Below are 15,566 nucleotides of genomic sequence, written 5' to 3'. Positions count from 1 at the left end.
GAGACCACAGCCGGTCTGTGGCCGACGGGGACACAAATCCCCCCGTGGCGTTTTAAACACGATTTGTTCTTAAAAGAGTCATCAGCAGTCAGGTGTCCCAGGCCCAAGGAGAATTTAATCGATTAAACACAGGGTCGTCACGAAGTCGTTGTTGTCGTCAAGAAGTATACACATCGGGGCTGGGACAGGCGCCGTCCCCGCGGGCGACCCCGAGGGACTGGGGGTCGGGGCGCGGGGCTGAGCGCAGGGCCCCGGGCGCAGCGGGGGCGGCGCGCCGGGAGGCAGAAGGCGAGCGCAGCCGACGCGAGGCCGAGCGCCCCGGGCCCGCGCGCAAGCCCGCCCCGCCGGCAGGGGCGCGCTGGAGCCGGGCGGTCCCGGGAGGCGCGGCGCGGGCGGGGCGGCCGAGCTCTCACCGCCCCGGGGTGTGGTTCCCGAGGCCGGGCCGGGCGGGGCGCCGGGTTTAAAGCGCGGGGCCGCGGGACCGCACTCACTCGCGCTCCCGCCGCCTCCGCACCCAGCCATGGAGCGGCCGCCGCTGAGCGTCCTGCTCGTCGGCGCCGCCGGCCTGCTGCTCCTGCTCCTGCCCCTCTCCTCTTCCTCCTCTTCGGACGCCTGCGGCCCCTGCGAGCCGGCCGCCTGCCCGCCCCTGCCCCCGCGGGGCTGTCCGCTGGGCGAGACCCGCGACGCGTGCGGCTGCTGCCCGGTGTGCGCCCGCGGCGAGGGCGAGCCGTGCGGGGGCGGCGGCGCCGGCAGGGGGCACTGCGCGCCGGGCATGGAGTGCGTGAAGAGCCGCAAGAGGCGGAAGGGTAAAGCCGGGGCAGCAGCCGGCGGCCCGGAGGTGAGCGGCGTGTGCGTGTGCAAGAGCCGCTACCCGGTGTGCGGCAGCGACGGCGTCACCTACCCCAGCGGGTGCCAGCTGCGCGCCGCCAGCCTGCGGGCCGAGAGCCGCGGGGAGAAGGCCGTCACCCAGGTCAGCAAGGGCACCTGCGAGCAAGGTGGGCACGAGCGCTTTCCCTTCCGACCCCGCCCGGGCGGCCGCGCGCCCCCTGGCGGATCAGACCCGACAGGGCGTCCGCCGTCGCGGTGCCCCGCGACGACCCAGCGGGCATCCCGGGGGGCGGCGGGGGGGGGGGAGACGGAGGCGAAGGGAGGAGTTGGCGCCGCCGGGAAGCGTGGACGACGCCCCCTCTTCTCTCTCCCTCTCTCTCTCCCTCTGGTTTTATTTTGATAGCTTGTTGCGTGCGCCCAGAAGTGAGGACTGGCGAGTGTATGTACGTTCAGATGGCAAGTCGATTCGCAAAAGCTGCCCCCACTCCTTGGGAAAGCCAGGGAGGCCCTCTTCCTCGTCCTTTCTTGGCTTGGGTGGGTAGGTAGAAGTGAAGTCAGAGAGGGGGAAAGAGTTTGACGATGAAGTGCAAAGCAAGGACTTTCAAAGAAGTTATTTATCCTGCGTTTAATTGGATAGGCTGTAAGAATTTTGAAAATTGGATTTTATGGTTCTTAATATTAGAGTAATTCACTTACTGGAAATTAAAGATTCTCAAACAGTAGTCTAGCTAATTATTTGTGGACAAGAGGTACAAACTCTTGGAAGAATGTTTTTATGTAGTTTATATTATGAACCTGATGACCATTTTGTTTTCTTTCTTGTCCCATTTTTGTGTAACTCGTCCCCAGGATGCCCGGTTCAGCAGGAATGCCTTTGAGGTTATGTTAGATCATTTATTTTAATTCCAGACAGGTCCAAACTTGCCATAAATGAAAGAGGAAAATAAATAAGTGTCTGGACTTGTAAGGGGAAAGAGACCTCAGAGATTTTAACTCTGTCTGAAATAACATTTTCCGTAGGCAGTAATTTCAAGGGAAAGCTAGAGATCCAACCTTGGCAGTCCCTCTCCTGGCCCCAGCCCCAGCCAATGTAGAGAAAGGGAAGGAGGCAGTTCTCTTAAAATGACAGAAGCAGTTGCTTCCTTAAGCACAGCCCAGACTTTTCCCCACACTTTCCAAATAATTCTTTTTTAGAGCTTTTCCCAGAAATCCATACTCTGATAGGTCATATGTCACTAATTTCAGAGTTCACTACTGAAAGCCTTAAGTCATGTAACTTACTGTTGACTCCTTAGATTACTGTCACCTTAAACTTAGAAAATCACAACCCAAACTAATTCACAGACTTTTCCAACAGAAACACAGTCATTTGTTCTTTTGGATCTAATTTATCAGTCATTTCCTGAAAAGAGAAATGTGTGCAGTTTAAAAATTCATTCCAAATACTGCGATTTTTCTTATAAACCTTCCAAGGGGAAATTTTCCCCATAGTCTTTCCAAAGGACTGGTACTTGCTTATCAGAGCGGAAGGTTCACTGGGTGATTGTTTAAGCATTGTTGCTGATTCTGGCTGGTTTTATTCCTTTTTCTCTCCTACTATGTGCGTCTCTAAATACACAGTGGGATTATAACATCTTGAGACTGAATAATCGTATAGAATAGTCCCATCACCTGATGCCAGGTATACCCAGTTTCTCAGCATCTTTTCAGACTGCAAACCCCATGAAGATACGGACCTGGTTTTTCTTTTTTTCTGGGAAAATGTTAAGGGAAATAGCATCTAAAACTGGCAACTTTGACATAAATTAGCCTTTTCTTCCCAAACTAAATTTAGAGATATGGGTCTAGTGCCTGGGACCGTTTATTATTACGCCATAGAAAGCAGAAAAGACCGTGAGGTCTACCAGTATACTTTTCTACAGCAGAGATGAATGGGGCCAAAACCAGATCTCCTGATCTATTTCTCCTGATGTGACAGGCAAACCTGACAGTGCTGTTTCTTTCTGTGCCATTTAGTCCAAGGGCTCTGCAAAGACTACGAGATGCGTTTTCTAGATTCCTCCAGCCATTTCTGCCCCGAGGAGAAACTTGAGTTAGGCTTCCTCAAGTATTGAGAGGAAGGGGGTGTTCCTGTTCATCCCGTTTACCGGCATTTCTGGAGCATCTAGTACACGTCAGCACTGTGCTGACGCAAGTGTTCTCCAGCCACGGATGCACAAACAGATCTGGTCTTGATGAGTGAGAAACTATCCCTACGAGTTGCAATCTCGCCTCCTTGAGTGCTTTCCTTGGAGCCCTGGAGACCCTACCAATTGTCCCCTTCTTTTCTGAGATCACCACCTACCTACGGTCTGGGGAAAGATCTTGGTCTGCTTGTTTTCTGTGCCTGTGAGGAGAGGCAAAGCCGTCATCTTGAAATATGTCCAAATGGTAACGAGCTAATCATCTCAAACCTTGGAACTGCCGTCATGAATTTAGAACCATTAGATCTGATTGAGGTCCCTGATGTCCTGAGCAAGTGGAAGAGAGGATTTGACAATTCAGTTTGATAAAAAGTTCTGGAGGTGCTGAGGTCTACAACGAAATCACTCAGTTGGAAGAGAACAGGGCGCTCCTTTATTCTGGTTCTTGATGTTGTTTATTCTTTGTTCGTGATGCTTTAAATCCGAGCTTCTTGGTGATTGCATTGCAGCCACTTTGGGTCTCTGTGTTGAGTACTTTGGGACCCAAGTTCAAACTACCTCTTGACCATAATGGTATTATTTTGGCCTCTTCTCTCCCACCCCCTCATGCTCCAGGCACAGAATGTTGCAGTTTGCTGTTTGCAATCACACCCTCACTATTTCCCACCCTTTGAATTCCAGGCCTTCCAGGATCAGCCCCTGTCCCTTTCTCCATGAAGCAACCTACCCCACTGAGCTCCACCTACCCCACACCCCCAGGATGATGTCCTTGTCTTCTTTCGGTTCTCTGGAAGCATCCAGCCATTTTCCAACCATATTTATTGCACAGATACTATGTATATATAAGCAAGAGGCGTTCTACCAGAATACTAGGACACTGAGCTCTAGAGCCGGACTCTCGGGTGCGCATCTTAACCCCGTCACTTACCCTGGGGCAAGTTACTTGACCACTTGGGACTGGGCTTCCTCAACGGTAATAAAAAGGATTATAATCGGACCTGTCTCAGAGTCGCCGTTGACATTCAGGGTTGTGGCGATTATCCACAGAAAGCACTCAATAGATACGCGTTGTCATTATGAAACTAGAAAGTACGCTCTGCGAGGAAAGGGAGTTTTCGCTTCCTGATCTGTGCCTCCATCCCTGCCTGGCACTAGTAGATGCTTTAAACATGCGCTGAATGAATTTTGAGTGTGCCAGGTGTTCTAGTCTCAGGGCGAGCAGCCTCGAATAAAATAAACAGGATCCCTCTCTCATGGCTTTTACTGGAAGCTTTAGACGGAAACAGCACATTTAACAGCGTGTGCCCTGAGAATGTACAACAGGGAAATGGGGTGGAGGCTGGGGATGGAGCCGTGTGAATGAGGCCGGGCCAAGCCCCGCAGAGGATCGTGGGATGATTTCAGCCAAAGGACCAGAATTCCCGAGGGAAAAACCAGCTCTGCGGGTTCGTAGAGCACTCCCCATTGTCCCCACAGGGCTCTGGGAATGTCTGTCCTCTCCACTAGACCAGGAGCATCCTGAAAGAGGGAGTCCATCTTAGAATTATTTATAAACACAGTGGCTGGCGATTAGTTGGACACTTGGTAAATACATATTGGTTAAACAAAGGAATCCATGGAAGAAAGAGCCTTCCCGTTTGGAAATGCAGGCTATGGACCCTGCTGCCTGTCTGTCTCTTTTCTCCGTGTATGTTCTGCCTTCCTGAAGTCTAGGCCAAGGAATACATCTGACCCTTGACTCCTCTTCCCTTCTAATGCTGTCCTGAACTCTAACATTAGGGGGTCAGTTTCCCCCCGAAATCCCAACATTTCTCCATCCCCTTTATGGTAAGAATTAGGCTCAGAGCTGCAGAAACGGTTGTGTTAATGGAAGAAGCTTCAGTAAAAGATTTTTGTTTTCAGAAACTCATTTCATTTGATGGGTTTTAAACATTGGCTCTTTGAAAAGCTCATTTAGTTAGCAACCTAACAATGAACCTATCATTTAGCTGTTCCTGTTGTATTACTATCCACCAATGAGGTATGAACTTGGGATATTGTGATTTATAATAAATACATATGTGATCTTACTCCGTTTCTGCCCCGAAGCTCCCAAAGCCTTTGGAATTTCCTAAGTGTGGAGGGTGGTCGAGTATCGTTTGCTGTGTTGATGAGTGACTTTGGGACTGAGGAGGGGCAGGCTGCCTGCTGGTGGGACCAACCACTTGATGATTCCATGGGAACTTTCAAGCCCACCCCTCTACCTCCCGGGAGGGGAGATGCCTGGAGATCAAGTTCAATCACCGATGATTGTCATCAAATCCTTAAGTCATGCTTATGTAGAGAAGACTCCACAAATACCCAGAAGGACTGGTTCAGAGAGCTTCTGGGTCGGTCAACATTGGAGATGCTGGGGGAGTGGTGCTCCCAGACAGGGCATGGAGGCTCCAACCATACCCCTTTCCCCATACCTTGCCCTACACAGTTCTTCTGTCTGGCTCTTCCTGAATTGTGTCCTTTTATAATAAATTGGTAATTGTGTGAGCAAAATGTTTCTCTGAGTTCTGTGAGCCACTCTCTCTAGCAAATTAACTGAACCAGAGGGAGTGGTTGGAACCTCCCATCTGTGGCTGGTTAGAAACACAGGTGACAAACGACTTGTGATGGGCATCTGAAAGTGTGGGTATAGTCTGGTGGGACTAAGCGGTGCGAGCTAACACTGTCTCTGGGCAGACAGTGTCAGAAAAGGATTGTAGGACACCCAACGAGTGTCAAAGACTTGCTTGGTGGCATGGAAAAAACACGTCGCGACTGGCAACTGTAGAACTGTAGAACTCAGAACTGTAGAACTCTATGGAAAGTTAAAACAGGGATTCAAAAATTAAATTATTAAATGTCTGGTTTATCTCCAGGGATGGGGGGAATGGAAGTCCGTGCAATACTTCGTTAAGCTAACACAGTTACATCATAAGACGGACCCAGAGGAAGAAGGAGCCTTCATCCGGATTTGTAGGAAAAGAGCTGGGAATGACTTCTTTGTAGAATAAGGCCCTGAGACAGGGATGTGAAGGAATTGGCTAGAGCAGAGCTGGCCTGGGAGTTGGAATGGACTTAAAAGGGAGATGTGATGGGTATTGTTAGCCGCAAAAGGACTGGCACGTAGTTCCATGGGGCTTCCTTGCAAAACGAGAGAGCAGAGGTGGCTAGACACTTGACAGAGCCCAGTGATGGAGGGAGACGTTTAGATGCTTCGAGGTTTAGAGGTGATCACAAGAGCAGTGGGACCTAGTGAGTGATGTGATTGGATTTACGTTTTTTAAAAGTCTGTGTTGGCCACCCTTAGAATGGACTGGAAGAGGGCAGAATGGGGTCAGAGACTCCCATTAAGAAGCTGTTAGAATAATCCCAGCGAGAGATGCCTAGACTTGTTCACACCTTAAGCTTCCCAGATCTTAGAAGCATTGTTAAATCTGGGTCCCTAACCTACGGGGGCAAGCTGTGTGTTACCCGGGAGAGATGAGCGCATGGTGCTGCACTTTTTTTCTTAGAAATGACCCGTCACATGGCTTGCTGGTTAGCCAGCCCTGCTCCCGAATTACAGACACTTTCTCATTTCAGGAAGCTCTTCCTTTCTCTCCCACAATCCCCGTTCCTCGATCCACGTTCCGATCAGACACAGAAGAAGTCAGACCCCAAAAAAGTCTCCCCCAGCTTTTAAAATTTTTCTGGCCGCATTTTGCCCTTCTTGACCACAGAAACTTCAGGACTTTGGCTCATTCTTATTTTACCCAGTTTTAATCCCCGCATTTCAGGGGAGATTTGAAAGCCAGAAGAAACTTTCGACAAGACAATCGGCAGCTTTGGAAAAGGATCCTAAAGGACTTCAGATTCTTTTCAAAGAAAGTCATCCAAGAAACAAGTTAATGTTTCTCCATGGTTAGGAATGAGTTATTAAGTGGAAGGTGCCTGACCTTCTTTTCTAAAATTCCTCAGGAGATGGAATTAAAGGGCCTGGAATTTGTAGCCATGAGGCACATTTAGATTACACAGTAGGAAGAACTTGCTGGTTTAAAAAACAACAAAAACGTGGAATACTGTACCATGCTCCCGTAGGAGTCCAGAGAATTCTGTCTGAAAGTTTCTCTTGCGGAGAGCTGAGAGAGAATCTAAGTGAGGAGGGGAAGCATGCGGGAGAAGCTGTTACAAGTTTCAAAATCTTCGATGCTCTAGACCTATGCAATGGTATGATTGAGCTAAGTCGGCATCTGCTGACGGCACTAAATAGGATTTCCATCCTTCCCTTAGAGCCTGCCCTCTGGGTTTACTGCAGATTTGCCTTCTACGGGAAGCTGCCTTATAAGGCCCTCTTTGGGGAGTTTAGTGACAACCCTGTCTTGGATGGAGCCCAAGGGCAGCCAGCCTTCCTCCGATCTAAATTCCTCCCCTCGGAGGGGATAAGATGATGGTGCTTCCTTCACCTCAAGTTACCCCACAAATGATCTCACCTCATCTGTGTTTTTAATTGTAAGGCTCTTGTTTTTAGCAGCGATTAAGAAGGAACCCTGCATTGTCGTCGAAAGGACTTTTAAACCAGGGAGCCTATGAGTGTAACCTTTTTTTTTTTTTTTTTGTAATTTAGATCCAGGAGTGGCATTAGAAAGATCCGAGGTGGGAGAAGACTTATGAGTGTGTAAAGGAATGTCAGCTTCTTTTAGGCAGTTCTAAAGATTTCCCCGTGAGACCTTTACTGTTGAGGAAGGTGAGTGGAGGGGCTAGAAACGTCTAAGGAGAGCTTTCCCAAGACTGCGCTGGCTGGGTGTTCCAGGTCGATAAGACCCACCAGCCCACCACCCCCACAAAGCCTACCAAGGAAAGTGCAGAGGTGAGGAGAAGAAAGCCTTGGTTGATTGGGGGAAGGGAGGAATTGGTTTTGTTTTACTTCAGATTGATGCGTTAAATTGCTGAACCCTTTTATCTCAAGTTGGGTTAATGGCAAAATGATCTGGGGCCTTTGAAAAAGCTGATGTGTTGAACTGACTTGACTGTTCTACAAAGGAGGGCGGGTTTGAGGCTGATGAGGACCCTAGGGGCAAGAAGGAACCCCAGCTCCCACCTCCGATGGTGCCTGCGTGGGTGGGTTCCCTGGAAGAGGAGGAGAGAAGCCCGCTGTAGCCTGGGCTGGGCCCCAAAGCAGGCTGAGGTTGCGGAGAAGTTCTGGGTCCTCAAAGGAAAACTGAGCCACGTTCATAAGGTAGGAAGTTCCTTACGTACAGTGGGAGAGCCAGGCACAAGCCCACACATTCGGAGTAGGGTTGACTATGAAAAAGCAACGCCCTCAGAACTTCAGGATAACCCACTTAATGAGTGAAGGAACAGTTACCTGCTTCACAGGATGTATGCCATCCCGTACCGTGTGTAGCACCAAATCAGTGTAGAGTCACTCTTGACTCTTAACTGGTCAAGAACTGTACATGGTTCTCATTAGTCATCATGGGTTCTCATTACCTTGTAGGTAATGAGAATAACTGATGTTTTTGCGTCATTTATGGTTAACGGTGGATGTTTGCCCCTTTGCTCCTCACGGCAACCTTGGAAGGTAAGGGGAGTTACTTATCTCAGTTTCCAAACACAGAAACTGCCCGTCAGCCATCCACAGAGCCAGAATTCAGCATTTCTGGTGTGTAAATCTAGGTATTCTCCAGGCTTGCTGTTCAAAGTGTGGTGCCTAGACCCGCAGCCTCGACCCTCAGCACGGTCTTTCTCCACCATTAACCTAAAATTATTTCAAAATAAACACTTTAAAACAAGAGTCAGGGGGCGCTGACTGGCTCAGCTGGTGGAGCGTGCAACTCTTGATCTCTGGATTATAAATTCGAGCCCCACGTTGGGTGTAGAGATTACTTAAAAATAAAATAAAAAATAAAAATAAAAAACCTCTTCAGTGTGGAAAAAGTTTTAAGAATACCCTAGTGGATATATCTTGCTTATATTTTCTCTTTGATGGATTGACAGGGGTTAGATGATACATTCCTGTGTAAATAGTTCTAAAAGAGCTTTATGAGCGTAAAATAGAAATTTGTTTTGATAACAAAGGTAATGTCTTAATTTACTTGGCTTTTTGGGATAATGGGATGCACCTTATAATAAGTGTCATATTACACTCAGTGAAGGATGGTATTTCTTAAATGAATGTATCTACCCCCCCACCCCACCAGATACCTGAGTTCCGTCTAGTGTCAGTCCCTCCAGGGCGAGATGGGGACGTCTCCTCAGTTGCAGCCAAGGGCTTTTGAAGGGACAGTGTGCTGGGAGCTGCTGGCCTGAATATTTTCCCAAGGAGGACCTCTTGGAGCATAACATTGGCATGTGGCGTTTGATCATTTGCTAGGCTGAAGGAGAAAAATTACTAAGAAAACTGTCAGTACACTCCAGTGTTCTCTTTCACCTGAAATTTTAGCTCTGAGCACTGACTGAGCTCTGTCCCGCCCCCCATACCCCCTAGCCCCCCCCCACTACCCCACCCACCCCCACCCCCACCCCCCACCCCCACACGCTCTGGTGTCAGTTTTCCCGGCTGGGATAATAATATGTACTCCAGGTGTGCCTGGGTGGCTCAGAGGGTTAAACCCTCTGCCTTCCGCTCGCCAGGGTTCTGGGATCGAGCCCCACATCAGGCTCTCTGCCTGGTGGGGAGCCTGCTTCCTCCTCTCTCTCTGCCTGCCTCTCTGCCTACTTGTGATCTCTGTCAAATAAGTAAAATCTTTAAAAAAAAATAGTATTTACTCCATATCTAAGCTGTGATTCATTGTAGGGCTACTCTCTTTCAGGATTGAAGCGTATTTTTTGTCAGGTGATGACTTGCAAAAGAAGGAAAATCCTTGTCGGGGTTTGAGAACTCAAGCATAATCCATTTTGATTTTCTGAGAGGAAAAGAGAGAGCACTTTAATATTCTAACAGGCAGAAATGCAGCTGCCTTCAATCACCCTGTCCTTTCATGTTGTTTTTCTTGAAGAAGGGACGGCTCCAGCTTTTTTGGAGGCTTGTCTTTTCCCGGAGTGAGAGGGGCTCAAAGACATTTCCTTTACATCACGGCGGATTAGCAGGCCAGCGGTCAAGTGGTTGAATGGGGAAAGCTTTAGATCTAACATCTGTTCTGCTCTCTTCTGGCCTGACCCCAAGCAAGGGAGAAAATTTTATCAAGAAACAGATCTCCTGGAACATCGAGAAGGTTCTGAAAGAGACCACACAGACACGAGGCTTTAGGCGTTTGCCTGGGCAGCCTGCAGGATGCGAAGCGGCTCCTTCTCCACGGGAGCCCTCAGAAGTCTGTGCTCCGGGAACAGAAACCTGAACGTGAATTTCGGCAGCAGCGGCAGCAATTACCCTGCGGGCCTGGCTTCCGAAGGACCCCCCTCGGGAAGCCGTGCAGCATGTGACCGAGAATGAAATGCTTAGGCAGCGGCGGCTCTCCGTGAGAGGCAGCGAGGGGAAGAGATTCGTGCAGAGAGGCTGCGCGGCCCAGCGGGAGAGGGCCGGCTGGGGCAGAGAGCCAGAGGCTGCCCGGGTTTTGACCGGCCAGAGCCTCAGAACCAGAGGCCCCTCTCTGCTCGGGCAGGTCTCAGATCAGAGCTGCTGACGCAGCCTGGCTCTTTCTGCACCACCAAGCCTTTGGATCGCTGGAAGAGAACTGTCGGGGCCCGGGCAGGCCTGTGGGGACCGAGTTGAGACCAGGGAACATGAGCAGCTCCTCCCGCATTGCTGCCTCCTTGGAGGCCTCTTTCCTTTCACTCGCTCAGCCTGGCCTGTCCTTGTATACTGCCCTTTTCTCCTGCCTGAGCACAAAGAAATGTGGTTTTCTCTCTGCAACCCCAACCCTTTGTTAGTCACAGAGCTTGGCCAGCAACTTTATATACGGTGAACTCTGCACAGTCTGCACCACCACCACCACCACCACTACCCCCCCTCCCCGTTCCATCCCTAGACTCCTGAGCCACAGGAGCACGAATTCGCCACAGAGCTCGAATAAGCCAGAAGTTGGCTCGCCACCTCTGAAAGGTCCATGTTAGCCAGGAGGTGGTCGTTCTTTTCTTGAGGCTTCTTTGAGATGAAGCTTTTTTTAGATGCTTTAGGACCCTGGTTTATTCCATGCATCAGCGCAAACCCCGTGGGCCCTCCCAGGTCCAGTCCAGGAGGTTGGGGAGACAGCCATAGCCTCCTGGTGACCATGGGCTCGATAGGTCTCCAAGGCGGACCCCAGACCTGCCCCTACCAATCGTCTTCAGTTCTTAGGACTTCTGGGCCACCCAGCAGCCGAAATCTGACCGATAGAAGTGAGGAAATAACAGCAAAGATTGGCTAAGGGTATGAACTTTGGAGTCAGACCAAACGAGTCAGATCCCCCCTTTACCACTTAACTACTGGGGTGACCTTAACCTGCTTGATGCAGTTTTCTTGCTTGCAAAGCAGGTATAATAGTGACGTCTGCCACTTAGAATCGTTGGGATCGTAAGTGAGCTAATACATGAAAACCCTTGGTACCTGTCATATAGGAGAGCTTCAGTAAACGCTGTTTCATTTCAGTTTTTACTGTTCTTAGGATTATAAACCCTGATGCAAGTTAGTTTATAAGTACCTTGACTGTGACATGTTGATGTCTTTGCCAGGGAGGTTGGGGGAGGCGGGGAAAGAGAAAGACTCTTGAGCAGGCCTCCCGTCCGGTGCAGGTCAGAACGCGGGTTCCATCTCACAACCCCAAGTTCATGACCTGAGCCCAAATCAAGAGTCAGGTGCTCCACCGACTGAGCCACCAGACGCCCCCACTTGATGTCTTACTTTGACCAATCCAGATGTAATTCTGCCCTATGTATCTTCAGGCTACATCTGAAACCTGTGTTTAAATCTATGCCAACAAAATGCCAGGGTGATGTTCTTACAAACAAATCCCTGAAAACTTTCCATCTTGTTCAGGGATTTCAGGACAGGGAGTCCTCCGTCTCTGAGAGATCCCACAGCCAAATGCAAAGAGTTACATGGGAAAGCCCCAGGAGCCTGTCCAGAGGGATCACTCTGCTTTGTAGCATGGAATATTTCTGTCTTCCCGGTCCCACACTTTTTTTTCTAACAGCACTTTCAGATATAGAGGACATTTTAGATTCAAAGGACACTCAAAATATTTTTTTAAAGTTTTCATTTATTATTTATTTATGTATTTATTTATTTGAGAGAGAGAGAGAGAGAGAGAAGAGAGCATGAGCCAAAAGAGGGAGAAGCAGGTTTCCACTGAGCAGGGAGCCTGATGTGGGGCTCCGGCCCAGGACTCTGAGATCATGACCTCAGCCAAAGGCAGATGCTTAACTGAGCCACCTAGGCACCCAAAGGACACTCAAATAAAGTATTGGTCTGTTTCTTCCCTGCATATAATAGGAAATGTTTTGGGGGTTCGTTGGTTGGTTCATTTAAAAACAAAGAAAAATAAAGATATTGCTCCAAAGAAGAATATGAACCCAAATCAGAGATTGGCAAAGAGTATGGTTAGTATTTATTAGGTACATATTGGGTATTATCCTTGACTCCTAGAGACTTATTGGTGCAAATAATAAATCCCTTTGCATGCAGTTCATGAATCTCCTCTTTGGCTTTCACATTAGCCTCAGCTTAGCAGGAACTCATTTAAAAATCAATACATTTAACTCTAAACAGCCCTATTCGTCTCAGGAAGGTACCCACTTAGGTCCGTTCTTTGCATCTACTTGAAAAGTGGTGCCATCAACATCCCAGCATAGGGTGGAGAGCAGAAGAAAGAAGGGAATGGTAGCTTCTCAGCTCCACCAGCTTCCGAGGGTTTAAGTGTCATCGACAGGATACTGGAACCACCGACTCTCCCTGCACGCAGTGTGCTCTGTCACATTCTAAGGCAGTGGTTCTTGACCCTGGCTGGACATCAGAATCCCCTGGGGAGTTCTATAAAATTCTGATGCCCAAGTTCTCCTGCAGGATTCTGATGTAATTGGTTTTCTCGAAACCTGGGCAGCAGGACTTTAAAAAACTCCTAGATGATTTAACATGCAGGCCAGATTCAGAATCATTGAACTAGAAAGCCTTCAGTGGACTTGGGGGTACATCGTTTCCTTAGGATAATAATGATGGACCAGTTTTTGCTCTGTTTATCCAGCGGGTAACGTCTTGCAGCAGGGCGACTTCTCAGGATATCTGGTTCACCGTGGGAAAGGGGGAGCCCTAGAAAACTAAGCAGCCCATCCCAATGCAAACAGCCGGGTGGTTTGGCTGCTGCTTATCTCCTTGGCAGTTTCGGTGCTGTTATCGGAGTCAGACAGAATGGAACTGTTTCTACATCAGCATTTGTTGGTATCCAGGGAAGCTAGAATAAACCACCATACTTGAGGAAAAGTACTGCCCTAAAGGCACACAACTCAGTCTTTCAGTCCTGTCACTAGACCCTAGGTTCCACGAGCCCCACTGCTTTGTATCGGTTTTGTTCACTGTTGAATTCCCGGTGTCTCTACTTGGGATAGGATAGTAGGGATCCATTACTTGTTGAGCAAATGAATAAATAATTAAGAGTGGATTATGGTGTGCCCTGTGGGGCAGGGGAGCCTTCATACTGGTGGACGCCCACCTTCTTCGTGTCACCTGCACCCTTGGATCTCCAACAGGGAGAGGTGACTGTCCAGCTTACAGGTCCCCCAACCTAGTGGAGGATCTTCCATCACTCAGCCTAGATCGTCCTAATTGTCATCTTCTCAGATTGCCCCTTAAACTCCTATTCTACCATCACAACAACTGAGTCTGCTGTCTGTCTTAGTTCTGTTCAGTTTTTTTTTTTTTAAGATTTTATTTATTCATGATAGAGACAGTAAGAGAGGAAACACAAGCACAGAAGAGCTAGAGAGGAAGAAGCAGGCTCCCTGTTGAGCAGGGAGCCCGATGTGGGGCTCCATCCCACGACCCTGGGATCATGACCTATGCCAAAGGCAGATGCCCGGTGACTGAGCCACCCAGGTACCTCTATTCTCAATTTTATCATCTCCCCCAGTCATCTACTGGGCAGTAGTAGGGCACAGTATTCTACCACTGGCTGTGTGACCTTGGGAAATATACATAACCTCCCTGAGCATCTGTTTCCTCATCTGTAAAATGAAGCTGCTACCTCCCTCACAGGCTGGTTGTGAGAGTTACATGATGAATGCATTTTAAATGTTTAGCACTGTGTTTGGCCCACATTTGGCCCTTAATAAAGATGACTTCTGGTGATCTTTCCCCTCCAGTTAAACCGCAATAGAGGAAGGCACAGATTCGCTTCATTCTTCTTCTTTGCCCTGAGTTAGTGAGCACTGAGCCATTGCTCTGAGGGGCAACGCAGTTGAGTTCCTGATCATGTGTTTGTTAACCGGCCGGTCAGCACATAACTGTGTTTCATGTGTGTTTTTGCTTAAAGACAACTTAATTTATATTGCTGATTTGTTCCCATTGAACTCATAACCAACAGCCTATAAGTCCTGCTTGGAAGAAGCTGATCAAACACACCCTGTCCCCGTGTGTGTGTTTGCTTAGAACACCAGACGGCACTTCAGCACTATACTTGGGGACCATTTTAAACAGTGAAATCACCAGCAGGAAAAGAAAAATACAGTAAAAGAAAAGAAAAGAAAAGAAAAAAGTGGCAATAATCGACTGTGAAGGGGATTCTTGTTTACAGTAGGAGAGCCAAAACAAGGCAGGTTGGCTGTGTTTGACCTCGGCTAGGAGACCTTAATCTATTTTATTTTATTTTATTTTATTTTATTTATATAAATATATATTTTTGTTTGTTTGTTTTTGTTTTTGTTTGTTTGTTTTGCCATTCTCCCTGTACAAGAACATTTGATTTGGGGGGTTACAAATTTTAGTGAGTGAGTGACTCCACAAATACAAAATCCATGAATAATGGGAGTCAACTGTTGGACACAGGTCATGACCAGCATTAGGGAACTACAGGGTTGCTGAGGGCAGAACCCACTGTGGGCTGTGCTTCCCTGGTATGCCCCAAAGCTGGAAGTTAAGGGCACAGAGCAGGTACTTAGTAGATAATTATTGGACTCCTTTTTTAAAAAATTATTTTTATTAATGTATAATGCATTATTTGCCCCAGGGGTACAGGTCTGTGGTGCCTGTACATTTTTTTTTATTTTTTTATAAACATATAATGTATTATTAGCCCCAGGGGTACAGGTCAGTGAATCGCCAGGTTTACACACTTCACAGCACTCACCATAGCACATACCCTCCCCAATGTCCATAACCCCACCCCCCTCTCCCTACACCCCTCCCCCCAACCCCTCAGTTTGTTTTGTGACATTAAGAGTCTCTTTTGGTTTGTCTCCCTCCTGATCCCAATTATTGGACTCTTAATCCAATTTAATAAACACATGTCCTGTCCCTATGTCACCTGTCCCTGTGACAAGCTTCTGTTTTTCCCCTACACCCATCTGCAAACAGCATTCCCATTCCCCAGGTGTTAGAAGGGTAGATTTTACTAGATTTCTCTAGAGACAGCAGGAGGGTCCCTCCCTTTTCTC

General features: G+C 48.4%; 1 protein-coding gene across 1 annotated transcript in view; it reads left to right on the top strand.

The window, feature by feature from the left end:
• The first annotated feature begins 435 nt into the window (after positions 1-435).
• Positions 436-15,566, top strand: part of IGFBP7 (insulin like growth factor binding protein 7) — a 77,115-nt gene continuing 61,984 nt past the window's right edge. The window contains exon 1 of the mRNA XM_013047307.2: positions 436-995. Coding sequence (XP_012902761.2) covers positions 521-995 — 475 coding nt within the window. The 5' untranslated portion in view covers positions 436-520. The remainder of the gene's footprint in view (positions 996-15,566) is intronic.

This window comes from Mustela putorius, unplaced genomic scaffold (assembly GCF_011764305.1).
Source record: "Mustela putorius furo isolate JIRA1106 unplaced genomic scaffold, ASM1176430v1.1 tig00000430_pilon_pilon_pilon, whole genome shotgun sequence".
In the NCBI taxonomy this organism is placed as follows: Eukaryota; Metazoa; Chordata; class Mammalia; order Carnivora; family Mustelidae; genus Mustela; species Mustela putorius.
This window is presented reverse-complemented; position numbering and strand designations above follow the sequence as displayed.